At 44.5% G+C, this 26734-nt stretch overlaps 1 protein-coding gene across 2 annotated transcripts; it reads left to right on the forward strand.

Annotated features, from left to right (window-relative positions):
* The first annotated feature begins 984 nt into the window (after positions 1–984).
* spock2 (SPARC (osteonectin), cwcv and kazal like domains proteoglycan 2) lies at positions 985–26160 on the forward strand. Of its 2 annotated transcripts, XM_047029239.1 has the most exons (11): positions 985–1269; positions 11780–11788; positions 12437–12482; positions 16849–16963; positions 19647–19752; positions 20311–20422; positions 20517–20657; positions 21215–21433; positions 23503–23565; positions 24643–24774; positions 25330–26160. In XM_047029239.1, exons 1-11 carry the CDS (start codon positions 1081–1083, stop codon positions 25473–25475), a joined length of 1278 nt encoding a protein of 425 aa, XP_046885195.1. In that variant the 5' UTR covers positions 985–1080; the 3' UTR covers positions 25476–26160. The 2 variants fall into 2 exon arrangements, with proteins under 2 accessions (XP_046885195.1, XP_046885196.1); XM_047029240.1 differs by lacking the exon at positions 11780–11788.
* Positions 26161–26734: the final 574 nt, after the last annotated feature.

Genomic DNA, 26734 nt, shown 5'->3' on the forward strand with positions numbered 1-26734 from the left:
GGCTGAACAAGTATTATTACATTACAGTGTATTATCATATCCTGTATAAACTGTATGAACTCATTTTAGCTCAGTGTATTTGTGTGTGTGTGTGCTCGTGCGCGGGTATGTTTGTGTGTGCGCGTGTGTTGGTGTATATCCACCGAAATGATTTTCTCTTTGAAAACTTGATTGCTTTCAGCTGAGAGATTAGATTTCGGCGTCCTCGCTCTACATTCGGGAAGAGAGAGAACAGTCTTTTCAGGAAGGAATAAAGATGCTATCAGTTAATCCAGCATTTCAATTACTGTACGTCTTTCACTGTTTTCCTCATGGCACCGGCTGGATCTGTACGGGGTGAATAAATAAGAGATAGGCGGAGACTGATGTTGTGAATCCCCAAAGACCCCCAAACCGTCATTTTGCTCTCTGCGATTTCAGGATACTTCACATTACCCCATGCAGAGTACAATCATCATGAAGGTACACCTAAATAGAAAACAATCGAAGTGACCCTGACAAATAGGCTACATTGTTCAGCAGAGCTGAACAAAAAGCTCTTGAACTGGGTAGCCAAAGAAAATTGTATATATGAAGTCCTCTATGACTTTATTAACTTGGTGAAACCATTTTTATTGACCAATGTGATTAAGTTATTTTACATGTGCAATGAAACGAATCACAGTAGCACATTAAATAAATTAGCATTAAAATATTTTCCGAATGGTTCGGGTGCTGAGCAGGTGTTTGTACTATAATAGCCTACCTTACTGGCAGGCGTAACAATCATAACTCTCTCTCTCTCTCTCTCTCTCTCTCTCTCTCTCTCTCTCTCTCTCTCTCTCTCTCTCTCTCTCTCTCTCTCTCTCTCTCTCTCTCTCTCTCTCTCTCTCTCTCTCTCTCTCTCTCTCTCTCTCTCTCTCTCTCTCTCTCTCTCTCTCTCTCTCTCTCTCTCTCTCTCTCTCTCTCTCTCTCTCTCTCTCTCTCTCTCTCTCTCGTTGAAAGAGCATCCTACGATCGGGTGACATATCTCAGCATCCTGCTCTTCTCGTCCAGGAGAGAAGCCAGTGCGAGTAAGTGCGTCTTTTTCTATCCGCTACCATGGTCAGAATGACGAATATCGGGTGCCTTTTCGTCCCGTTGATGATGCTGGTGGGGTCCACCTTTCGGGCGGATGCGAAGAGTGTAAAAGAGCCTGAAAAAACGGGGAATTTCATGGAAGATGAGCAGTGGCTGTCCACCATTTCACAGTACAGCCGCAAGATCAAGCACTGGAATCACTTCAGAGATGTAAGTCCGCTGTGTTTATCGAGAGATCCGTGGTAATGCGGTAAGCTGTGAGCAGCGAAAGGATGCCTTTGCAATAATCGTACCTTAAACCCGCCGTGATTGAGATGATTTTTTACCAATAGGGGTTGTCTGGGAAGCACCGTTGGCTCTGTTTGCGGTAATGTTTTCTGATGCCTATCCATTCATTATTTACTGTGACTGTTGGTCGGGATGAAGGGACACGGTCCAGTGAATTATTGAGTGGTAACCAGAAAATTAACACGTACATGTAAATTGGATCTGGGCAACAAAAGGTTATCCTAATTCAAATGCTTTCTATATGGGAAATTAACAATAAAACATCATTATGTCAGATTACTGACCAACTAAACAGTTGTCAGTGCAATAATAGGAAATATCAGTATATTCCCAATGAAAGGTTTAGTGCCAGCCTTATTACCAATAATGCTTGTGCATATCTTTTTTGAATGTATGGTCTAGCCTACATTCCTCAATTTAAACCATTGTAATGAGGTGGCAATATACAATTAAACTGCATTTGATTTGATTATAGATTACTGGTGTAATTCATTTAGTTTCAGTCTGAGCTAAATTGCATGGATTGATTTGAGCCCAAAGGCTGTTTATTGCTGTTTCTGAGTGTCCATGAATATGTTATGTGAAACCCAGCCTCCAGCGCAGTAATATGATTACCAACGATCATGGCATGATTTGCAAAAGAGTGCTGTGGATTATATTCTACTGGAATCCTGTTCAAGTGCTCTTGATCTAATGCAGTTGGAGGCAGCAAAAGTATGTTTTTGAAGAAATTGTCAACTTTTTCCCCTCCATTTACACTAAGTTGACAGACAACATTATTTACAAAGTGAGAAATGGCTTTAGGCTGAACGTGAGTGACATAGATTCAATAATGCCACATATTTACTGTAGAATACTGTATATTTGTTAGTAATTTACTTCATATGACAATGGTCTAAAAATCATCAAATGATCCTCCTTGAGTAGCTGAATGGATCTAAAACCTGCTGGTCCCCTTCCAGCTCATCTCCCTCTGCATGGGGCAGGATTAGTTGTCCGCCTCTCTCTGTGATTATGTAAGGAGAATGTCCTCAGGAACTTTCTTTAAGGAAGTAATGACATTTTGGGCATGAAAAGATGAGGTATAAATTAGAGCCGGATCGTGAAGACATTGGTGCTTCATTTTAGCACGGATGGATCTTTCTCAGATCGATATCTGTCGGTTGGCTCACCCACAACACCTTGCACATCTGTACAAAGGCTTTAAGAAGTGAATCCTAGTGATCTTGATCCATGCACACACATGCGCACACAAACATGCACTCGCAAACTGTACCCAGATGTACACACAGTCAGGTTCGCACACGCATCTGTGCAATACCCCACAACCTTCCCTCATCCCTCCTCAGTGAAAATCAAAACATTTCTGAGAAAACAAGCTGAGCTCGTCTCCCTGTCGCTGTAGGCTGGGCTGTCCAGTAGAGTTACTAAGCTGTCAGATGGGTTTCCTTGGGCTCAATTTATGCTTAAAGCAGTGATGGAATAGCTACACAGTGAGATCTACCATACCTTGAAAAGAGGTAACCTAGCTACTGTTGCCGTAGCCTGTGTTATGTCTTGTGCAGTGTTACCTGCAAAGTTATCTGCCGTTCTAAGAGCACTGCCGGGTGAGTTAGCGGTTGATATGTGTGCATAGGAGTGTGTGTGTGCCTGTGTGTGTTCTTGCTCATAGGTTTTGCGCATGTGTGTTTGGCGTGAGTGAAAGCGCTGGAGTGCTGGTGTCTCTGGTGATGTTGACAAGGGAAACATCAGAGGAGAGCATCACAGAGCCTCCCAGGGGATCACCAATAGCTACTGCTTTGATTTCAGCTTGCTGCCGTAGCAACAGACGGCACTCCGCAAATGGGCCTGAAATGGAATGTGTTTCAGAGGGAGTTTGAGGACTCTGTTTCACCCCCTCTGCTCCTTGGGAACTGGGATGAAGGGAAAATAGGAAAGATCCATTGACACCGTCAGTGTCATCTTCATAGGAAAGCTTGTTTTTCAACAAGTACATAGTCGTTTAGTGTGGGCGATGTCATGCATGAATAATACATTGTAAGGCTTAATCTTAGTTGGTTTACTTCAAGTTTCATATGACGAAGCATTTTAAAAATGCATATATTTTTTGGGCTTTGTGGTCATTTGTATTCATAATTAGATTACACCAGTTTACTCTGCATATATTTCCTTTCAATATGTCATGTTTCAAACTTGTCTTTGAACAGAAATAGAGAGTACAAATCACAAGTGGAAAGTAGATTAAATGGGCCTCCTTCTGTTTATCCAGTTCATCAATAAATAATTGCACATGACACAGTTAAATTACTTAAAACGAGGTTGGCTTACATAGTAATTTGAGAGCCGATATTAAATATTAATACAACTCTGGAAAACAATAATCAAAGCAGAGGCGCTTGAAATAAGTATTTTTTCTCTCTCTCTCTCTGTCATGCACATGCGTATATATACATACAGTATATATGCGTACACGCACTGTAAGGATGTAACATGCATGGGCCTAAAAAACACATTCATGTTTATTGTTTACTTCAGTAAGCAAATGAAAAAATTGCACTCATGGATCCAATGGAGAACTGTATATCACATGAAATAATGAAACACCACAATATAATTTCAATGTATTTACCCGAAAAAGATTAGTGATGAGTTGTAACAGTTACAGTCAACAAATGAATGGAATGTCTACGATTATTTGAACCTGACAGGTGCACAGGATATTTCATTCCACTAATGCACCTGATCTCTAGAACAACAGAAAGCCAGTAATGGTGATTGGTTGGAGAACGGGGCAGTGGGACTTGATGCTCAGAGATTTTGAAAATCACAACCTGTGTAAAACTGAAACAGGCATTTGGTGCTCCTGTTTTGTGTGTTGTTGTTGTCATGCGTTTCACAGGCCTGACAATTAATATTTACACTTATTCATTCACCAGACACTTTTATCTATTGTGAGTTACAAATGATGCATATATCAAGTCCATTAAAATGATGCATTTACTGTAAAAAAAGTGGACCAGAAGATCACAGGTCTAAATATTAAGTGGGTAGAGTCAAGGAAGGGTTAGTATTTGTCCAGACACAGTGCAGCGATAACATCATCATAACTACAACTTTTATATAATTCTGATTAAACGGTTGCATATCTATCCCTGTAATATTGGCGGAGCTAGTTACATTTACATGTAGTCATTTAGCAGACGCTCTTATCCAGAGCGACTTACAGTAAGTACAGGGACATTCCCCCTGAGGCAAGTAGGGTGAAGTGCCTTGCCCAAGGACACAATGTCATTTGGCACAGCGGGGAATCAATCCGGCAACCTTATGATTACTAGCCCGACTCCCTCACCGCTTAGCCATCTGACTCCCCTAAGGTAGTAGAAGTAGAAGGTAGGTAGTAGGTAGGTAGTAGGTAGTAGGTAGTTAGGTAGTTCTGGCATGGCACTTTGGCTGCTCTCCTTGCCTTGTAATTGTATGTACTTGTGCTATGCTAGCTATGCTCCAAGGCAGGGAGTTTCCCCCTAGATAGAACCACTGCCAAAAACAAACCTATTTCCATTGCAATAAATGGTTAAATCAAGTTTTGACATAAACCATTCCTAGCAGTCTGAGAAAAGTTGTCTGTTTTAAAATGCAGTAATGGTAAAAGGTACATTTGGAGCAATGTAAAAGTAAAATGTACACTGCATTATCACAAATTAAACCAGTAATTGTTGATCCAGCTAAACCTTCTCCTGTTTATTCAACTGAGGATTTGCACAAACGTGTCAAAATGTAGCTTATTAGCACTAATCCTGAACTACAAGAGCAGTGAACTCTCATTGCCAGTATCACCCTGAAATGGATAAAACTATATTTGAAATTGAACGGGATAGGAAAGGGAACAGGTCAGGCTCATGTCCATCCATGTGGCTCAATTTCAAAGGACAACAGTGGCCCTGCCATTTAAAGAATGGAGGTTGGCATGTGTGATACATTTCTGATTGAGTCTCTCACCTATGCCAAAATCTAAAGGCAGTTTTCTTTACTTTTCTCATTGATGCAAACTTTTGACCATGAAGACATACTAAAACAATGGCCAGATTTGCATTTATTTTACGGGTACATCCTTTTCTATTCGATCGCTTAGACGACCCCAGATAAACACGACAGATGATTCCTTACTGGTATTAAGATGATTTTAAAGTTATCTCTGAACAGTTTGTGCACAAAGCAATACACACATACACATACATACACATCTGCACATTGTTATTTGGTCTCCATCTCTCTCTCCATCTGTGTGTCTCGGTCTCTTTCAATCTCTCTCTGTCACTCTCTCCTTGTCTTTCTGTCTCCCTAGAAGCTTATCAAACCAGTGGACCAAAGGTGTGCCACTCAGTTTCTGCCCACAGCTATTATTCCACCACTTCCTTTCATTAAGGAATAGAAGGCGTTCTGTACCTCCACAAGTGCTTCTCCTCCGCTCCCCCCAGTCAACACTAGCAGATTGGATGTGCAGGACGACAGAGGCCAAAATGGATGGGGTGTACAGGTGCTAGGTGACGATCTGAATGAAGGATTTTAGGGGAACATGAGCAATTGAACGTTTGATGGCAACAATCGAGGATGTCTCTAAGCGATACACTGTATTCTACATACAGTATGTTCACTGCCCTGCTGTCCCGGAGACGAGGAATGTGTAAAGCAGTCCCAATAGCAGAGCCTGCACAGAACTGAATCACTTGGAGTCTGCTCCTCTTCATGTATTTCTTGGACCCAGGCCTGGTGTGCTTCTCAGCATGGCTTCGGTCCAATAGGATTTGAGTTGTAAGTCAGTGTGGGTGGACCCTACCTCGCCCCTCTCTCTGTCATCACTTGTGGAACAGCATATGGAACATAATTATGGATAATGGCGTTTGTGACAGCGCAGCCAAATATTCCATTAAACCCAATCCTATTCCGACATATTCGGTGATGCCAGACAATGATTATCACCAGAAAGTGCCCTTGCCCTGGCTGTCCCACCGCCAACCGACTTTGCCCTCTGACTGCACTATGCACAGTCCCACTATTTTGTGTTCATCGTACGCTTGACACTGATAATTGTAAAGTCCCAATAACAAGGTTAATGGTAGGTGCCATGTTGAAAGTTGACAGCTTGACAATGTTTTGATATCAGTGGAAATGGTAACTGCTGCATACCACAGTTACTCTATCTACTGTAGTCTCTTATGTGCATGTTGGCTTCTTCCTTACCCTGGCCCAGTGCCTTGGTAAGCTTAAAGGGGATTCTATTTTTCACAGGAGCCTATTTGTGCTGAACGGGAGACCAGGGGCCTACGTCTGAATGAAGTCTGACCAGTGGGGCTATGTTGGGAAGGGGTGTCTGTTGGGGTGTCTTGGCTGGTTGTCAGAAGACGAGCAGGTGTATATTTGAGTAGAGAACGAGCCTTTGGTCGTAGTCTGGTGGTTATTTACCGTCGCATTACACCAGCTTCAATACACTGTGCAGGAATGGAGATTTGAGAACAGATGCTGCACATACCGCTGGGAAGACCAGGAAGATCAGCTGTGTTTGAATTTGTGTTTCATAGGAAGTTGAATGAATGGATGTTATATGGGTATACCTGTAACTGTCCAGTTCTGCATGAAAGTACATTCTGTTAAACTCAAGAGGAGGTTTTTGTGGCTCATTGGTGAGAAGCTACAAAGTAGAAAAGAACGTGGGGGCCTTATCCTCCATTTCTCTCAGGTTTTTCTAGAATCTCTGGTAAATTGCCAGACCATTTTCCTCTCTTTGTCTCTGCATGTGTTTTAAAGACACAAGGGTGGAGAAGTTCCGTTTTTCGGTAGAATAATGAGACCGTGAGAGCCACAGTCACGTGTGTGCGTGTGTGCCTGCTTGCTTGAGTGGTATTGCGTTGTCAGTGTTTTGGCAGCTGAAACACAGACGAAAGAAAGCGCAATTAGGACTAGATAAATAATGAACTGTTACCCTGGTTACCTGCCTGTATGCTTTACCACTGCTTTAAGTTGTCGCCCGTAGAGACAATCCAGGCAACCTTGTCTTGAATCTGAATCTTGCCAGTAACATGTCTGCATAATACATGTGCTTTCATTTTAAGAGAAAAGAGTGTCAAACATTGGGTTTTACTTGGCAAATGGGAAAAAAAACACATTTTACCATTTGCATTAGAATCCATTGGAGCTTATTTTACATGATTTCAAAAGAAATCCATGAATGATGGACATAATTCAAAACTGAGTGAGTTTTCCTCAATTCGCTCTGCCTACCGGGGGAATATTGAAAAAGGAACAGAGCAAGCAATTGAGTTGTTAAGGCCCTGGAAGTGTTTAAGTTTTCATCCAAGCCCCATATTAATCTTTGTGTCTGGCCGGTGCCGTAACAGTATTCCCAGTGTAATTGATTGTAGATTGTGTGACATGCTAGCGCTCAGGGGCCTATGTCAATAAAGCTGAGCAAAGCGCTGAATAGAGAGGCTGTCTAGGGGGAAGCAAATCAGATTCATATCGAGCCAGGCATGACGTGTTTTTTTTGTGTGTTCTGTGTGTGAACACACAGAACACCCTTCATACATAGGGAGAATAGAGGACTGTTTTTATTGTGTGATTAAAGGCCTCCCTCCCTGACTTCTGAGGCCTCTCTCCATCTCTATTCCTTTCCCACTGTTTCCTCAATCCATCTTCATCTCTCTGTGACTCAACCCCCTCCCCCCCCCCCCCCCCCCCCCCCCCCCCCACACACACACCCCAGGCTCCATCCAGAGGAGCAGGTCCGTCCGGTGCTGCCTAGTGTGTGTTTGATCTGCCGCTACACGCCCACTGTGTGCCGCTCCCGGCCAGTTACATGCGTACTTCAATTAGCAGCCCCCCGTGCCTTCATGCCTCTTAGCCCAGCGTAGCAGCGAGCTGGAGAAAACACGACGGAGATAAAGAAGAACAGAGTGTAGACCGATCCTCTGGGTTTCTCATGTTTGTCCTCCAGCATGACTGATTGAATCCATAATCAAAGGGAGAGTGCCGCGGAATACTGTGCTGGCTCAGTGAAAGTGAACGAGATGGAGGGAGAGTGAGAGGAAACAGTGGTGGGCAGAGGAAGGGGATGTGAGGTGGAGATTAAAAAAAGAGGCAAAAAAATTTTTTAAGACAGGCGTTGAAGAAAAGTGAAGTGGAGCTAGAGAGAGAGAAAAAGAGAGAGAGAAAGAGAGAGAAAGAGAGAGAGAGAGAGAGAGAGAGAGAGAGAGAGAGAGAGAGAGAGAGAGAGAGAGAGAGAGAGAGAGAGAGAGAGAGAGAGAGAGAGAGAGAGAGAGAGAGAGAGAGAAAGAACGGAAAAGGTTGGGAGAGTAAGACACTGACACTGACAGAAAACACGGGAGTGAAGGAGTGAAAGGTTGAAAGGAAATACATATATTACATGGTCTGAACCCCCTTTCTTGGAGCTGTTGGGAGATGAGAAAGGTCTCTGCAGTCAGTGAGCAACAGCAGGGGCTAGCTGAGTAAACTCTGCAAGGGGTAAAAAAAAAAAGATTCCAGCTATTTTTGTGCTTCCAGGAGGCAATAGCTTACTAAATCCTCACTCCATTCTCACATCAACAAGAAGAGGTTTTCAGACTAAAGGCTATTGCACTAGCTTGCTCATGTTATGTTACAGTGGATGCATTTTTAGTTGAGCTTGCTTGAAAGATATTGCTGTTGCATAAAGCCTTACAATGTCACATCTTACAAAGAACTAACTTATGGCTATGCAGGCATAACAAAACACCATAATGACAGTTTATCAATGGTACAAGAAACATAATTAGTAGATAGGCATATTTCTCTCCTGGACATAACCAAGGGTTATGTACTCATGAGCTTAATAGTGCAAGGTATGGATCAAAACATTGTTTATTATATTCAGAACATTTCAAACTGTACAAAAGTAATAAATTCATCATTATCTTTAATTGTTGTTACTGATCAGTGGTTTAAGGACAGACCTCTTCAGCCCCCTGTTCTCCAGAACTGCGTTTTGGTTGTCCAAGTCTTGACTATGGATAATCCCTCTCTACAGTAAGACCTTAAAATAAAAGGTATCTAACATGGCAGGATGTCACTCCAGTTATTCCTGTGTATTCTTAGAAATCCATACTTTCGCACTCCGTGATCTACACTGCCCCTAGCAGGACCGCTCCAATCAAACAGATTGTTGAGTGCATGTGACAGCTGACATGGACGGAGGAACACCTGTCAGTCGCACAAGCACACAAAAACACAAATGCAAACACGCACATTTGTTCTCCCCACTCCTCCCCACACACACACATGCCCACACAACACACTCCCATGACAAGGTGACAGTTCCTTCCAAGCAAAAACCCAATTTAAAAGTGCGGTGGGTGTTGACCTGGCGAATCTTGCTCAGAGTTTCTGTCTGAGGTTGAGTTGATAACATCCGGAACATCGTCAATCCCAATGTGTCTGGAAGCCCCACAGTACTTTTTGCAACCAAGCTATCAAGACTTGATCATTGCTAAGCATGGCCTTTGAATGTGCTTCAGAACTGATTATAAAAGAAGTGAAAACCATGTACATAAAATATGGATGCCAGGATTAGGATGGCGAACACTATACAAGCTGTACATCACCACGTCCAGTCTTATAGCTCATTGCAGAAAAATGAATTAATATCCTCCTCTGGGCCCAAAGTACATTTCCATGCACACCCGACAAAAGTAAATTTCTCAATAAAAAAAACATTTCCTCTGATCTTTCCTCCGTAACGCCATCAATTTCAACTCCAGGCACAGCAGTAGGACACCTTCCCCCAATGGTCTTGGCAGGAACACAAATACAGATAACCTGCTAAATAATTCAGGAGCCGCAGCATCAATAAGTGGACATGAGAGGTGTCAGATGAATGGCCTGGTCATAAACTCTGAGTTCTTGGCCTGCTAATGTGTGACTCCATCAGGTTCGACAAGGTTTAAACTACATTAAAGACCAGTTGTTTCCCACACATAGACTAATTTGTGGCGGTGCGCCACAGAATCAACACCGGCCCGCCACACATTGCGTTTCGTAAACATTTTTTTTTTTCGCTATTTAGGTAAAAACACGCAGCGTATTCGTTCAGCTGCATTTCCTTTCCCTGCTCTCCCTCCGTCTCTTTCACGCACAGCGTCTTTCTCACATACACACACAGTCACTACGTCAGCACACGTTAGCAACGATGCATACGCCGTTCTAGTGAGACCGACAGCTACCATCAGCGAGCCTTCAGCATTAGTGCCCGTAGCTAAAGGGTCTAGGAAAGTTGAGGCTACTTTTCGCTAGGTACCGACGGACATGTCTTAATCGAAGGTTCCCCTTCGTTGTTTTGGTGAGAAGTTTCAAGAGCTAGCTACTTACCCCCCGGCGTCATGGAGCCGACCAGTTAAATAGTTATTTAGCACCCTGTATGCAGCGTCGCTACCTGCATATGCAGAAATTATTTGTTTGTTGTTGTTGATTGATTTTGTGAATTATTTCGACCCCCCCCCCCCCCGGTCTGACATGAAACAACACCCCCCCCCCCCCCCCGCCACATATAGCTTTCTAATCTGTGGGAAACACTGAAGACCGTAAACTCATGCTGCCAAACTGGAGAGCGTTTGATTTAGACTCCTGCCCCTCCCTGTCATAGACACCGTCCTGTTTACTGTAAGTGCTTGGCCTAGAAAAGAGAGAGGCCTGTAACTGAAAGTGGGGTGAGAGAGAGAATGGGGGGGGGGGGGGGCGGTGGGGGAGTGGGAGAAAGGGGAATAGAGATAGGGAAAAGAAGAAAAAAAATGAAAAAAGGGGTTTGTGGAAATTTGCCCATGGTGATTTGTGCAGATCTGCACTGAGGTAAAGCGAGTTTAAATGGCCCTTGATGATGTAAACATTTACCTCTATTAAAATGGCCGGGATGTTGAAACACAGAGAGGGGACCCCAGTGTCTGCCTTTATGAGGGAAGCTTATTTCTGGTGTCACATTTTATTGCTTTCCTGAGAATTCTTTGACACCAGCTTTTCTACGCAATAAATATTTACGGGGATGTACTGTATATCTTACTGAGTTGAGGAGGTGGATAGTAAATTCTGTGATATGTCACATTTTTTTTATTTTGGGAAGAGTAACCTGACCGTTCTCTGCATTTTGGGTCATGAAATCCCACTGAGAAGGTAACTACAGCACAATTGTGCCGTTTGGATTTTCGGTTTTGTGCACATTTCATTTTATTTACTTGAGAAGTCGGGAGAGTACATTGGCTGAAAACAGTCATCTGAAGAAGTCATCCGAAAACCTTCTTGCAAGGACCAGTCAATGTTAATGAATGCACGTTAAATATATGATGGCTGTTGTCTTCCTCCTCTCCTCTAACAACGTATTTTTCACTTTCTTTCCTTTTGCCTGTCGTTTCACCAGGAAGTAGAGGTCAGTCGTTCTAACTATACCGTCCCCCTTCAGAATCTCTCTCTCTTTCTCTCTCTCTCTCTCTCTCTCTCCTCTCTCCTCTCTCTCTCTCTCTCTCTCTCTCTCTCTCTCTCTCTCTCTCTCTCCTCTCTCTCTCTCTCTCTCTCTCTCTCTCTCTTTCTCTGTCTCTCTCTGTCTCTCTCTCTCTCTGTCTCTATCTCTCTCATCTTGTCCATTTTAATGAGGGTGATTATGGTCATATTTAGGGAGAGGGAGAAGTGACAGGCACTTAAAACGTCGCTCCCCACTCCTGCCATATGTTCCACAACCACTATGTGTGGAGGTACAGGAGGGCACAGTTATACCACCCCCAAAAGCCTTTGGAATCCTATATGACTTCACAGAAATTCACTTACTCCATTAATCATGACTGCATGTGATATAAAATGTTTATAAGGGAATTTCAAAATGGATCCATTGAATTCGTAAGTGTAGAAAACAAACTGTAAACACAGAAAATGTTGGATAAAGTTTTAAATATTTTAGCAGGAATGTAGGCAGAGTATTCAATTTACTTCGTAACCTTACACAACCTAGAAAGGAACATGGTAATGAACGAATGAATGAAAAACACAGTCCACATTAATCTCTTTGTTTCTGTCTTTGTAGGATGATTATGTCCGCACCTGGGATGAGAATCAAGGTTCAAATGAAAGTAAGTACTAAGTAACTGGATTTAAATTAACCAGAGAACAAAGCAAGAACAGTACTTAATCAATTTGAATGCCGCTTGATGTCTTTGTTAAGGGCTCTCCACTGACACTATGAGAGCCAGTTCACAGACTAATATCTAGAATCTTCCTCGACAAAGGAAAAGGCAGGGCTGTACAGTAGCTACACACCATTCAAAACATCGGTACCGTATGTTGTAGTGGCCAAGCCATGCTATCAGTTTACCAACTGTGCCGTCCTCCACCCTTATATCTTATTATGGGCACACGATTAATGCTCACGTGTCGCGTAGACGACACCACTGTTCAGTATGAGGGATACCTGAACACCCTCCCCATTTGTTTTGGGGAGTCAGCTTCTGTCCACAGATGCGGTGGACTGATGATGAAAATGATATGTCGTTGTTGGATTAGCAGCAGAGCTGCTTGACCTCCGCCCTGCCCGCTTTGGGCTGACCAACCCCCCAGCCACAGCATGAGCCCCCACCCCCAAATGTCTATGGGTTGGAGCTACAGTATCCTACACAGACTATGATCGTGGCCCAGGCAGTGACTCAGTGTTTAAACGGAGCCACAGGCAGATGAAGTCATGGCAGGAAGTCTTGTTCATTGTGTGGTTGTGTTCGCAGCTCAAAGGAAGTCGGAGGAATAGGGGAGTCCATTAGTGCAGCACTATCAGGGCTTAATGAAGGGCTAATTATGACATAGAGTGAAGGGACATCAAGATTTGAAAATAAAGAGACAGAGAAAGTGGAAGGGTGGGAGAGTGGGAGAGAGATGAGGAGATAGTGAGGGAGGGAGAAAGAGAGAGGTAGAATGAGAGGGGGGATATGGAGTACGAGAGAGAGGGCAACACGCTAATGGCTCAGTGTAGCCTAAGGTGACTGACATTGCCTTTGTCCCTGCTAGATCGGAATCCGTCAGTATGTGTGAGTGTGAGTATGAATGGGTGAATGAATGGGTGCATGAGAGGCAAACATTGTAAAGCGCTTTGAGTTCCGCTAAGGTAGAAATGCGCTATATAAATGCAGTCCATTTACCATTTATTTAATCCACTTAACAATGTTAAAAGGTATAGGTTAGGACTGAGAGTGGACAACGGACACTTCACTTACATTTAGTTTTATAGAGTCTCCCTTAATCACACACACACACACAAACACACACACACACACACACACACACACACACACTGGACCGAACCAGCTCTATCACTGGACTAGGAGATCATCTTGTTTCCATAGCATCGATCCCCCCTTCCCCCTCGCCACTACAACCCCCCGCTTCTCTCTACCCATCAACCTGTCTCTACCTCCTATTTACCCCTTCCCCCTCTGCACTGTGCCTCTACATTGATCTTCTTGCATCTATGACTGGTTTAATGGAGCAGAGGAAGACGGGAAGGGAAAAAAGAGAAGAGAGAATGGCCGATTTGTCCCTCCGCAGACATCACTAAATCAGCGTGATGTCTTCACCGTAGAGCCTGGCCGACAGATCAGTCTCATTCATCCCCTACAGGCCTCGTTAGCCACCTAGATTTACTTTGGAGAGCCAACCGCAGAGAAACCCCCTGTGAAGGACTTCTCACTGATGCAAGCTCTGACTCAAACATTTTGTCAGCCTCCCCCAACCCCCCCCCCCCTCCCCGCAGTGTCGGAGGAAGGTCAGGGTTATTTGCACGTTGGCAATTTCACAGCTGCTTAGTCACACAATCGGCTAGCGCAACAGCCTTATTGGATGATCGGCGTCAGTGTTGTCAATGGTGGAGGAACACAGCTGTGTTTCAGGGCCACGTCTCATTATGAACATCAAGATAGGACGTATTCTCTCAGCGACTTTCCCTTGAGTCAGGTTAGACCTTCACCAAATCTACAGCAACCAGCTCACCTTTAATTCATCAACATCTGGTTTGAACTAGAAGGTCTGGTCAGCAGACTTTGTGTGCTCGCAAATCATTGGCCCTTAATCAATGCTCCGCTCTAATGAGATATGAAAACAAGCTGAAACTGCACTCTCCAGTCCAGAGTTTAATACCCTTGCTGCAGGGTATTGATAACCTGCTGTACTGTGTGCGGGTGTGTATGTGCAAGCGAGCGAGAGCGAGCGTGTGTAACACTAGGTTTGCAGTTATACAGTAAACCGTATACACAGACATCGCACCCTGGTTTCAGAGAACCCCGCTGCTACAGGGAGATAGCTGTGATGATATCAGAGGCTTGTGAGTTTGTAAACAGGGGATGTGAGGGAGGATGATGGGGCCCTGGGCTGAGCTCACAAATCTCCCGCATGGATCAATCTGACAGGATTAGCAGAATCTGGATTGGGCCACATCAGAACACAGGGAGGCCAATTAGTCAGGTTTATCCCAGCTTTAATGGCTACTCCGAGCGTACTACACACCCTACCGAACTTAGTCTGGGATGCATCGGTGGAGACGAAGGGAGGGAGGGACATGGAAGGTACCGCTGGATAGAGAAGGTGAGCGAAAGAGAAGGAGAGAACCGTTGCAGATGATGCTCGTGTGGGCAATGAAGGGAAACACAGAGAAAAGGACATGAATCAGAGAGATAAACGGTTGGCTGTATCAATGGAGTCGTCGAAAAGAAGAAGGAAGCTTGAGATAAAAAAAGAAACACGCGAGGAGAGGGGGACAGAGACGGAAGGGTTCTCTGAAAAATGGCAGATTGAGCTGCAAACCACCGCCAGAACCATCCCTAAATCACTGAGAGCCTGTTGCCATGGGAACGTCATCATCGTAGACTCTGCCTTAATCCGTGGAAGCCTGTTAAGTTAACATGGAGCTCAAGCAGCTACCGTATGTTTTTATTACACACAGGACAAACCTACGCCAGCATTGTGGCTTCTACTTGAGATATTTATTCTCAAATGTTCCTATGAGCGTAGAGGATTAAGTCCTTTCAGTCCGTATTACTTTTTTTTCATTTTCTTTTGATTAAGTACTACAGCATAATCTTCAGGGGGAGGCACAACATGAGGGTTTTGCCATCAACGGTACAGCTGGAAGGGCAAATAAACACACTTTTTCAAAATTGCTTTTTTTTTTTATTCTTTTGTATTTTTCTTATTATTCTGTCTCTCTGTTTGTTCCTATTTCGCTTCTATCCTTTCGGTCTCTTTCTCTCTCTCCTCCTTGTCTGTAAAATGGCTTCCTCGTACGTAAATTGGCAGCTAGCTTCTCACCCTTCCTGATTCTGCTGATGCATTAGTGTGAATTAGCTGGGTGTCAAACCATCGAAAATGCCAAGCTGAGAGCCGAGCAAAGAAGGGAAATTAATCAAGAATGTTGGGGGGACGTCAGATTACGGGTGTAAATTGTGAGAGCTTCAGTGAACCCCTGCCACGAGAGTCTTGGAGGTTGGCAAAGTCAAAAAGATCTCAGTCAGTGACAGGCAGAAGCACACACACCACCACTACCTCTGTCTCATGCTAATGGTGGAACATGGCACACAAGGACTACATTGTTTGGATTTCTGCTTCCTGAAAATGGCAGTTTGTCCCAGTAAGCCAGCGTGGCCCTCAGCCTTATCCGGTTGGGCCTTGTTCTTCAAAAAGAGATATGGCATGGCACGAGAGGATAAGCAACAGTACATCTGAATATCGCAATGGTGTTTGTAATGCGAAGAGAAAGGGACGACGATCTCGGTTGGTCGTATTTAGTTGATCTCTATGGTAAAGCCCACTGGTGGTCTGTAAATACACAGTGGTCTAGTGTGCCGTGCTGATGGATGGCTTAGATGAACATACTGTGGGGGAGGGGTCGGATGGTGAGACGGAGGGTGGAGGGGGGGGGGGGGGGGGTGGAGGGGAGGAGGGGAGGAGGAGTGCTCACTGGGAAAAGACGGCGGTGACATATGAGTGTGTGTGTGGGGCTGACACGCGGTTTAGTCATTAGCCGTCTGCAGAGGTGTACGTGATGGATGAGGTGGGCCAGAGTAGCTGTGCAGACTTTAGCCTATAGCACTGCTGATTGCAACACTCCGGACCTTGGTGAATCACTCCTATTAAGATATACAGGAGGGGGAGAGAGAGAGAGAGAGAGTAGAGAGAGAGAGAGAGAGAGGAGAGAGAGAGAGAGAGAGAGAGAGAGAGAGAGAGAGAGAGAGAGAGAGAGAGAGAGAGAGAGAGAGAGAGAGAGAGAGAGAGAGAGAGAGAGAGAGAGAGAGAGAGAGAGAGAGAGAGAGAGAGAGAGAGAGAGAGAGAGAGAGAGAGAGAGAGAGAGAGAGCTCTTGTGTATTATGTGGGCTGGTGAGGATAAGAACAAGAATAGATGAAAGAGATAAACCCATTGTCTTCTTTGTGTTTCTTCTCTCCCTCCATCACTCATCTCAGATGTAGACACCACCAAGGACCCATGCCAGAAGGTTAAATGCAGCCGGCACAAGGTGTGCATCGCCCAGGGCTACCAGAGAGCTGTGTGTGTCAACCGCAAGAAGCTGGAGCACAGGTGAGTGTGTGGTTCGTGTAGCCCACTGCACATGGTAGCCCCAAATACACTCATAGTACTCACTCGCTGACAGGTGGAAACACACACACATCCATGCTGGTACATCATCATGGGAAAAGGAACCTCAAAACTGCACATTATATAGAGAATGTATAGCTTCCATAAGTCCTCTGTTCAGTTGAGGCTTTGGCACCCTGATAGAAGGCCGGTTCTTCCCATTATTGTATGGGCCGTTAGTGTCTAACGTTGAATGATGCACTTCTGAGACGAGACTATTAAAAAGCTCCAGCAGCAGTTTTTCACCAAATGTCCCCAGTGCACTCTGTAAATAGCCTCTGCTAGATATGATACTGTAAAGTGCCAGAGGACAACCCACTGGCTATGTTCATGAGTCCACACGAAACAGCTCTCAGAACACATTGCTACTGTGGACTACCAGCAAAAAAGACCTTTAATATTGTTTTGAGCCGTTAAAATGTAAAGTAATTCCCATCTGATAATACATTTCTCATAAATAAAATAAATGTACGTCATATTTACATGTATTGCTTATAAATCTGCACATGGAGTATTCAAAGTCTATTTTTGTGTTATTTAACTTGTATGGGAAGTCTACTTTTAAATGTCCTTGTAATTTAGCATGTATAGTTTTAAAACCATTTAATACATTGTGAAATATCAGATGCATGGGAATACATTTGTCAGTGCCCTCCATAATGTTTGGGACAAGTAAATGTACTCCTCTCCACAGTTTAAAATTTGTAATTAAACAATCCACAAGTGATTTTAATCATCAGATTTTATTTAAGGGTATTTTCACTCATATAGTTTTTGTAGAAAGACCTTTTATACACAATATGGCCAAAAGTATATGGACACCTGACAATCACTATATGAGCTTGTTGGACATTCCATTCCCATTAAAGGTTGCTAATATGGAGGTGCCCCCCCATTTGCAGCTATAACAGCTGCCTCTCTTCTGAGAAGGCTGTCCACAAGATTTTGGAATGTGTCTCTGAGAATTGGTGCCCATTCAGCCAAAAGAGCATTTGAGAAGTCAGGCACTGATGTTGAATGGGAAGGCCTGGCTTGAAATCGGCATTCCAATTCCTCCTGAAGATGTTCAAAGGGGTTGAGGTCATAGCTCTGTGCAGGCTAAACAGACCTTTTCGAATCATGTCTTTATGGACTCCACCTCCTGGACCCCAGCATGATTGTGTACAGGGGCACAATTATGTGTAAATGAAAGTAGGCACATTTAGTAGGCACGTTTAGTACATTGTTGCATATCCATGCTCAATTGGAATTAAATCAGAAGACTGAGGCCCCGTCCACACTAGCCCGGGTAAATTTAGAAACGCATACATATGTCTGCGTTTGCACCTCCCGTCCACACTAATACGGCGTATTCGGATACTGAAAACTGAGCTTTTCGAATACGCTCCCCTAGCTGGAGACATTTGAAAACGCCGGGTACGCGTAGTAGTGTGGACGGGGCCTGACTTGGCCAGTTTAGAATTTTATAGTTTTAAGGTTCCAATTATTTTGTTGCTTAGCAGTATGTTTCTCTTTGTATTGCTGTAGAATGAAGCATCAGCCAGTGAGATTTGACGCATTTGCTTGACCTTGAGCAGTAAATATGTTTCTATGTACTTCTGAATTTATTCAGAACCTGTGGCAGCAAGACAGGCCCAGGCCACCTGCCCCAGCTGGTACAGTTTGGATCATGAGCCATTATTTGTCACCTCCACACTATGCTCTTGCCATCCATCACTGATACAAGTTCATCTTGATCTCATCTGTTTTAAACTTTTTCCAGAACTCTGCTTGCTCTTTCAATTCAAGTACTTCTTGGAAACTGTAACCTGGCCATCGTGCTCTTATTTTCAGCTACCAGTGGTTTGTATCATGCAGTGTAGCCTCTGCATTTCTGTTCATGACGTTTTCTGTGGACCGTAGTTATTGACCTGCTTCCTGAAAGGGCTCCTAACCTGTCAGACAGGTGTTTGTGTTTTTCTCTTCATTAGAGTAGAAATCTTCTGTCATCAGCTGTGGGGGTCTTCCTTGGTCTACCAGTCCCAATGTGATTACTGAGCTCATCGGTGCTCTCTTCTTAATAATGTTCCAAACAGTTGATTTACACCAGCCTAAGGTTCAGCCAATGTCTCTTACCATTTCATTATTTTATCCTCAGGTTTTAGCATTGGCACAATTCTGTTCTTCATGATGATAATCCAGAGTTAATCAAAAACCTGGGATTAAGAATAGATGCTGAAATATATATTTTATTTAAAGTAGCATTTAATGCGTAAACATAACTGAGTAATCATGAACGCCCTCAAAAAACATTTTCCCAATCATGCAAGTCTTATCCATGTATAAACGTTGTGGTAATAAAACCTGAGAATGGGCTACCACTCAGACATCTATGACTCAATGGGCACTGCATACTCAAAAATGACAAAATAAAAAACAGTAAGTCTTTGTCCAAACCTAATGGAGGGCACTGAATGTATGGAGAAGCGACTCTTTTCATAGCACAGTTTTCAATGTAAGAGACATAATCAACAATAAAATGGGAGTAGATATTAATTAGTGTTTTGTACCTGTCATCTTTTTGTCATCTCATGTGTTTCGTCCTCCGTCTTTTTATCTTCTTCTGTGGTTTGTCCCTGTCTGTCAGGCTGAAGCAGCCATCTCTGAGGTCTCCTGATGGTACTTGCCAGCCCTGTCCCATCTCCTCATCTGGTCCTGTGTGTGGATCAGATGGCCACAACTATGCCTCACAGGTAAACCCAACCAATACACACACCACCCAGCTACACTTACCTCCAAACCCACACCCACAAACACCCAAGTCCATCTGTCTTCTCATCGTTTTCCAAAGAGAGACCTGGCGGGAGGGCATTTTTGCTTCAAACCGTGTGCACACATCCATGGCTGCTCTCTGCTTCCTCAGACTGCATGCACAGCTGAGTGTAGGGTTAGAGAGGAGAAGCTTGGAGGGGAGAGAGTCTCCAGAGATGCACAAATACAGAGAGACGTGATGAATGGCCCCCCGGGGGATTGAGAAGCAGAGGGTTGCAGTAACTCCCTCCCATGTGTTCATTGATCTATCCTTTGTCTTCAAAGTGAGGACTTGTGACCTTGTTGAGATGTAGAAGGAGAAGACCCGATTATTCCTATTCATTCTAGGCTCGTATCAAGGAAAGGCTGTAAACTGAATGAGGTTGTATTTGGGCACCATTGATCTGTATCTAGGACATTACTCATTTCCCTTCTCTTCCTCATTGTCCCTGTTTTTGTGTGTGTGTGTGTTTGTATGTGTGCGTATCTGTGTGTTCCAGTGCAAACTGGAGCAGCAGGCATGTCTGACAGGGAAGGAACTGACCATGACATGCTCAGGCCTGTGTCCCTGTCCAACCACCTCTTCTGCCATGGTAACAGAGAGCAAGCATGGTGAGTACAACACACACGCACGCACCAACACATGCACACACACAGTGTCTGTACAGTGTTGCAAATCCTCTTCCCCTGTCGCTCCCTCCCTCAGTTGAGAGCTGTACTGGACAGGACCTGGCTGATCTGGGGGACCGGCTGAGGGACTGGTTCCAGCTACTGCAGGGTAACGCCAAGCAGAACAACAACACCAAGGCTGGGGCCAGCACCACAACAGCGGCAGCCAGCACATCAGGTGAGAGTTAGTATAGATCTGCACTGTACCAGGTGAGTTAGTATAGACTTGCACTGTACCAGGAGATTTAGTATAGATCTGCACTGTACCAGGTGAGTTAGTATAGACTTGCACTGTACCAGGAGAGTTAGCATACACATGCACTGTACCAGGCGAGTTAGTATAGACCTATTGTGTACCAGGTGAGTTCGTATACACCTACAGTGTACCAGGTGAGTTAATATAGACATACAGTGTACCAAGTGAGTTAGTATTGACTTACAGTGTACCAGGTGAGTTAGTATAGACCTCATGTGTACCAGGCGAGTTAATGTAGTCCTGCACTGTACGAGGTGAGTTAGTATATACTGTACCTACAGTGTATCAGCCATGTGAGTTAGTATAGGCTTACACTGTACCAGCCATGTGAGTTTGTATAAATTTAAACTGTACCAGGGGAGTTAGTATGGACAGTCTTACACTGTACCAGGAGAGTTAGCATAGTCCTGCACCTTACCCAGTGAAATATCTAGTGAGTCAGTAAATAATATCTTCCATGTATGTGTGTGTCTCTTCAGTCCTGGAAAGGAGTCTGGTGGCTAGCTGTAAGGACTCCATAGGTTGGATGTTCTCCAAGCTGGACACAAACACTGACCTGTACCTGGACCAGGCCGAGCTGTCAGCCATCAACCTGGACAAGTACGAGGTGTGCATCCGGCCCTTCTTCAACTCCTGCGACTCTTACACGGACGGGAAGGTCTCCACCGCTGAGTGGTGCCTCTGCTTTTGGAGAGAGAGTGAGTAGACTACTGTCAAAGTCAAAGTGCCTTATTTGTCAATTGCACAGTATAATACAAGGTTATTCTGAACAAATAACATTTTAGGATATGGCAAGCAACAGCTACTCAATAGGAGTAAACATTTGTATTGTTAAAATTTGTAACAAAAAGGGCAAGAATAGTAACAAATAGAAATAAAACACTAGCACCAGTTTCAGAACCAGTAAATATGTGGAATATAGACAGTAACAATAGTATTACATATCAAAAATAGTAAAAGTGCCTACGGATGTGTACATTAAATTGTGGTGATTGCACAAGGGAAGGGACGAGAGCATACATTGAGGTGATCATGGGATCAATGTGCTCACTGAGATTAATGTTGCTGATTGAGAAGCCTGACAACCTGGGGAGAGAAAAACTGTTGGTGAGTCTGGTAGTCCGTGCTTGGATGTTCTGGTAACTTCTTCCACAACAATCCATGGCCTGGATGGCTGTAGAAGTTTCTGTGCTTTCCTGAGGCGTGTGGTAGATGCCTTGCACAGAGGGGAAGCTTCAGCGAATGATGTGCTTCTCTGTCTTCAAGACCCTCTGGAGGGCCTAGCAATCAACAGCAAAGCAGCTGCCATACCGCTGCAGCCGGTGAGAACGCTCTCAACGGTGCACCTGTAGAAATTGGTGTAAGTTTTGGCAGACATGCCAAACTTCTTGAGTCTCCTCAAGAAGTATAGGCACTTTTGGGCAGTTTTCACCCCTTGCAGCTGATTGCCTGGGCCAAGAAAGGTCATCATTGATAAAACACACTAAGGAACTTGAAGCAGGAGACTGTATCCACTTCAGCTCCATCAATGTGAATGGGGGCATGGAGGTTGTTGTCCTGACACCATGCAGTCAAGACGTTAGCCTCCTCTCTGTAGGCGGTCTCATGTTTGGAGATGAGACCCAGGATGGTGATGTCATCAGCATTTACATTTAGTCATTTGGCAGACGCTCTTATCCAGAGCGACTTACAGTAAGTACAGGGACATTCCCCCCGAGGCAAGTAGAGTGAAGTGCCTTTCCCAAGGACACAACATCATGTGGTGCAGCGGAGAATCGATCCGGCAACCTTCTGATTACTAGCCCGACTCCCTCACCGCTCAGCCATCTGACTCCAGTAAGCAGCAAGCTTGGGAATGAGCCCAAGCTTGCTTGGCTTATCCAGGTGGGCAGTGTGCACTGCAGGGCGATGGCATCTTTTTAAGGGGTCCATCTTCTATTGGGTCACAGGGGCGGTATGCCAATGTAAGGGGTCCAAAGTGTCTTTTGCTATACAAAAGGGATGGTGTTGAGTTCATCGGGAAGAGAGGCAACAGGCTGGGCATCACTGTTACTTCTCCCTCTGTAGCCTGTGATGGAGCGCAGTTTACGCCACATGCGCCTCGGGTAAGAATCTGTGAGTATTTGTCAGAGAGGAAGAGAGAGAGAAGGAGAGAGAGGGAGACAGAGTCAGGGGTATATAGCAGCAGAGAAGCAGAGCGGGAGAAAAATAACACCTATGCTTGTTTTCCGCAGTTTTTGACCTTGTGACCAGACATTTAGACCCCCGTCCACCCGTCCACCCCCCACCCCTGTACACCCCACTTAGCACAGCTACCTCTGAGGCCTCCCCCAGTCCGTCACACTTTGTCTGTCCCTCATTTTCTGGCTCCCCTGTGATCGAGGGGAGTGGCTGCCGCCAAGCGCTTACAACATCACTGGCGCTTGTTTACAGCCTGGTCCTCCCTCAAGCTCTCCAAGATTGCAGCTGTCAGACAGCAAGCCAAGCAGAATCCATGACCTGGTTTGGGAGAGGACAAGCAGCTTAAGTAATACTGTGAAATCAGTGGACACTTAGTTTGGGCTTAAGCCTCTGATTAAGCAACTTTTTATATTACTCATCTCCTTTTAGAATTGTTGGTATTTCAAGTTTCTATATGCCCCATTGCCCCACTTTCTTCTCTGTTTGTCTGTCATCTAGCCATCTTTTAGTCTGAAAGATCCAAGGGTTGGTTCAAAGGGTACACAACGTTTTAGTGCCGACTTTTGTGTTCCTTTCCTTTCCTCAGAGCCCCCCTGTCTGTCTGAGCTTGAGAGGATCCAAGTACAAGAGGGAGGCAAGAGAAAGTTTGGTACGTATAATGCTACGTGTGTGTATATTCAATTCCATTACTTAGAAGAGCTTCGTCAAACAGATAACAAGAGGCAGGCCGGGATAATCCTTGATCGGACTTGTGGATTATAACTTGATACTGACAGACGGAAACGAAGGACAGCCGCCCGTATGTGTATGTGTGTGTGTATGTGTGTGCGTGCGTGTGTGTGTTGCAGACTTGGCAGGGTGGTAGGGTTCTGAATCAGGACTCTCCAAGGACACAGGACAAAATCAGGGCTGAGCTGACCGTAGATAAACATTGCCGGCCTGCTGAGCGTTTTCCTTGAAACCCTGTCTTCTGGCAACATCAATCTCCTTCAGCGTTGTCATTCTTTCCCTGTTAATGTTTTGTAATATTCAGTAAAAGATTATATCAACTTCTGAAACAGTTCATGTGCAAGGATTCGCCATGAGACTCACGCAATTCAACCATTTCCCATACTCTCATGCAACACCTTGTGTTTCTCTCGCTGAGAAGTAAGGGATAACTTGTCCCGCTACATCCAATTAATGGACAAGGCGCAGGCATACTGAGGTAAGATTTCTGCCGAGTTGATAGTTGACAAGTTGACTGGTTGTCCTTTACTTCTCAGCTTACGAAATAAAAGTTGTTGTTTGAGTGTGAGAAAGGGTTAAAATACGCACGATGTGGGCCCCGCTATGGACAAAGCTTTATTGTCGTTATATGAAAGTTAAAGTGCAGTGAATCTTGCTTAGCTTATTAATAAGTAGAAGGGATTTAATGCACCTGTGTCCTTCCTTGTCCCATAATAATCACCAACCCTATGTGTCTTGTTTTGTGCTGACTACACAGTTATTTACAACTAGCCTTAACAAATTGATTTGTATGCACGGAATCTGAAATTGAAGGCAACACTAGCAGCCTGCATGCATACATTCCATGCATTCTAACTACATACATTTCATACATACTTGCGAAACATTTCACTGAGGCACAGCTCCACATTGTGCCAGTAAGTATTACACAGTTGGATACACATATAATGTATGCATTCTGCATTATGCAATGTAACATTCTATGTGTGTTTATTAGGTCTGTTCATTCCCAGCTGTGATGAGGATGGCTTCTACAGGAAGTTACAGTGCGACAGAGGAGAGTGCTGGTGTGTCGACCAGAATGGCGGTGAGCTAGCGAGCTCTAGAATCCGTGGAAAGCCTGACTGTGGTGAGGCTGCCCTAATCTAATCTTGAACACACTCTCTGCAAAGACATCTGTACACATGCACACACGAACAGGGAAGAGATACCTATACACACCCCACATCAGAACCCCCCCCGTGCCACCCCCGCGCATACACATACACATACACTCTGTACAAAGCGTCCCTTATGTAATCCCATACAACAGCATCGCTCACTGAATGGGCCAGTGGCACATTCATGTGTCAGGGGGATCATTTGCATTCTAAAAGACTGCTTGTCGCCGCGAGAATAGCCTTTTAAGATAAATGGAGGCCGGTTGGACTGAACCCACGCCTGATAAGAATGGCTCCCCTGGCAAGGCTTAGAAATGGCCATTAACTCCAGACAAAGTCAAACACATGCCCTTTCTTTGCTAGTTCGGTCAATGTTTTTGAATTCATTTCAACATTTCTCATTACATTGCAATTGGCTTTTCATCGTCAAAAGGTACCCAGAGTAAACATCTGACCAGATTGCAATGCGATACTGGTCAGACACCATGAGTAATTAATTCTGTCTCATTTCCTTTCTCTTCCAGATGAAGAAGTGGCCTATTCAGGTGATTTTGGCAGTGGCGTCGGATGGGAGGATGAGGAAGAGAAGGAGACAGAGGAGAACACGGAGGAGGCCGATGAGGACGAGGGAGAGGTGGGGGAGGTGGACGACGGAGGATATATTTGGTGAAGCGCCGACGGTCCCTGCTGCAGCATAGCTACAGGATGATCTCTCTCCATCTCTATCTCAGACACATGAACACACACACACACATGTACGCACACACACACACACACAGGGATCCAGGAAACCTGACTGAAGATATGGACATTAAACCGCACTCAGAACAATGCTGACTAACCAATGGCTTGAAAGAGGAAAAAGGTGGTGGATGCAGGAGAAGGAGAAACGGATAGGGGAGGGGGGAGATGATCCGGTGCCCATGTCATGTTGGGGAGGGGGTTGTATCAATAGCTAGAACGTGGGATATCCAGAGGACATTAGTCCTTACTGGTAAATCTTTGTTATTTTTATTTCTGTTGTATGTGCAGGAACTTTCTCCTTGAGCAGCTTTAAGACTGGAGACTGGAAGCCTGTCCCAGGTGCTTGTAATGTGCTTGCGTTAGGAACCAGAGACGCTTAGGTCTCGTGTCCACAGTCCATCGAGGCTCCCCTTTTCTTTGTTTCTCTCCTTTGTCTGTCCTGATGAGAAAGAGATGGGGCCTGGCGTCCACCATGTTGGTTTCACCAGTGTGGTGAAGGAGAGAAGGCAAAGCGAGGAAAGCCCCTCTTGCACTCGTCGTTTCATTTCAAATGCTTTAGCTCGTGAGACAATAGTGCTCTGTTAAATTCAAGTATACTAAGTAGTGTTTCTCACACCTCACTCTTAAACGTGTATATACTATGTGTATCAGGTCGCCACATATTAGTCCTCCAACACCAATGCTTTGAACAACTAGACATGAGCTTAGCTTCAATTGACAAGTGTCCATTGTACCATCTGTGGATCAAAAATGTGTTTAATAATAAAATAAACTGATTTATGTGGCCTCACCAGGCCACCAAACATTTCTTTCTTTACTTTCTCGTCTTATCAAACTACCTCTCCTTCAATTCATTTTCCGCCTGATCACGAGTGACCCCTCTACCGAAAGTGGGTGGAAGGAAAGAAAATGCTTGGTTTCACCAGCTACCAAAGCAGTAATTCCCTCACTGACCCACATAAATAATTGCTCAATTCTGCATTGAAATACGGTAAGAATGTTTCCGGTTGGTTTGCATTGTAGCACTCTCACACCATCTGCGGATGAAGATGCTGCTCTGTAGATTCCAACAGGTCCAAAGGGCTTCTTTACTCTGCACCATATCTTACGTAGATCAGACTTCAGTGTTGTTGTGTTCAGTCGTTGGCTCAATTCCTTGCTTCACTCTGCCCCCTCTGTGGCTCT

This window comes from Hypomesus transpacificus, chromosome 11 (assembly GCF_021917145.1).
Source record: "Hypomesus transpacificus isolate Combined female chromosome 11, fHypTra1, whole genome shotgun sequence".
NCBI lineage: Eukaryota > Metazoa > Chordata > Actinopteri > Osmeriformes > Osmeridae > Hypomesus > Hypomesus transpacificus.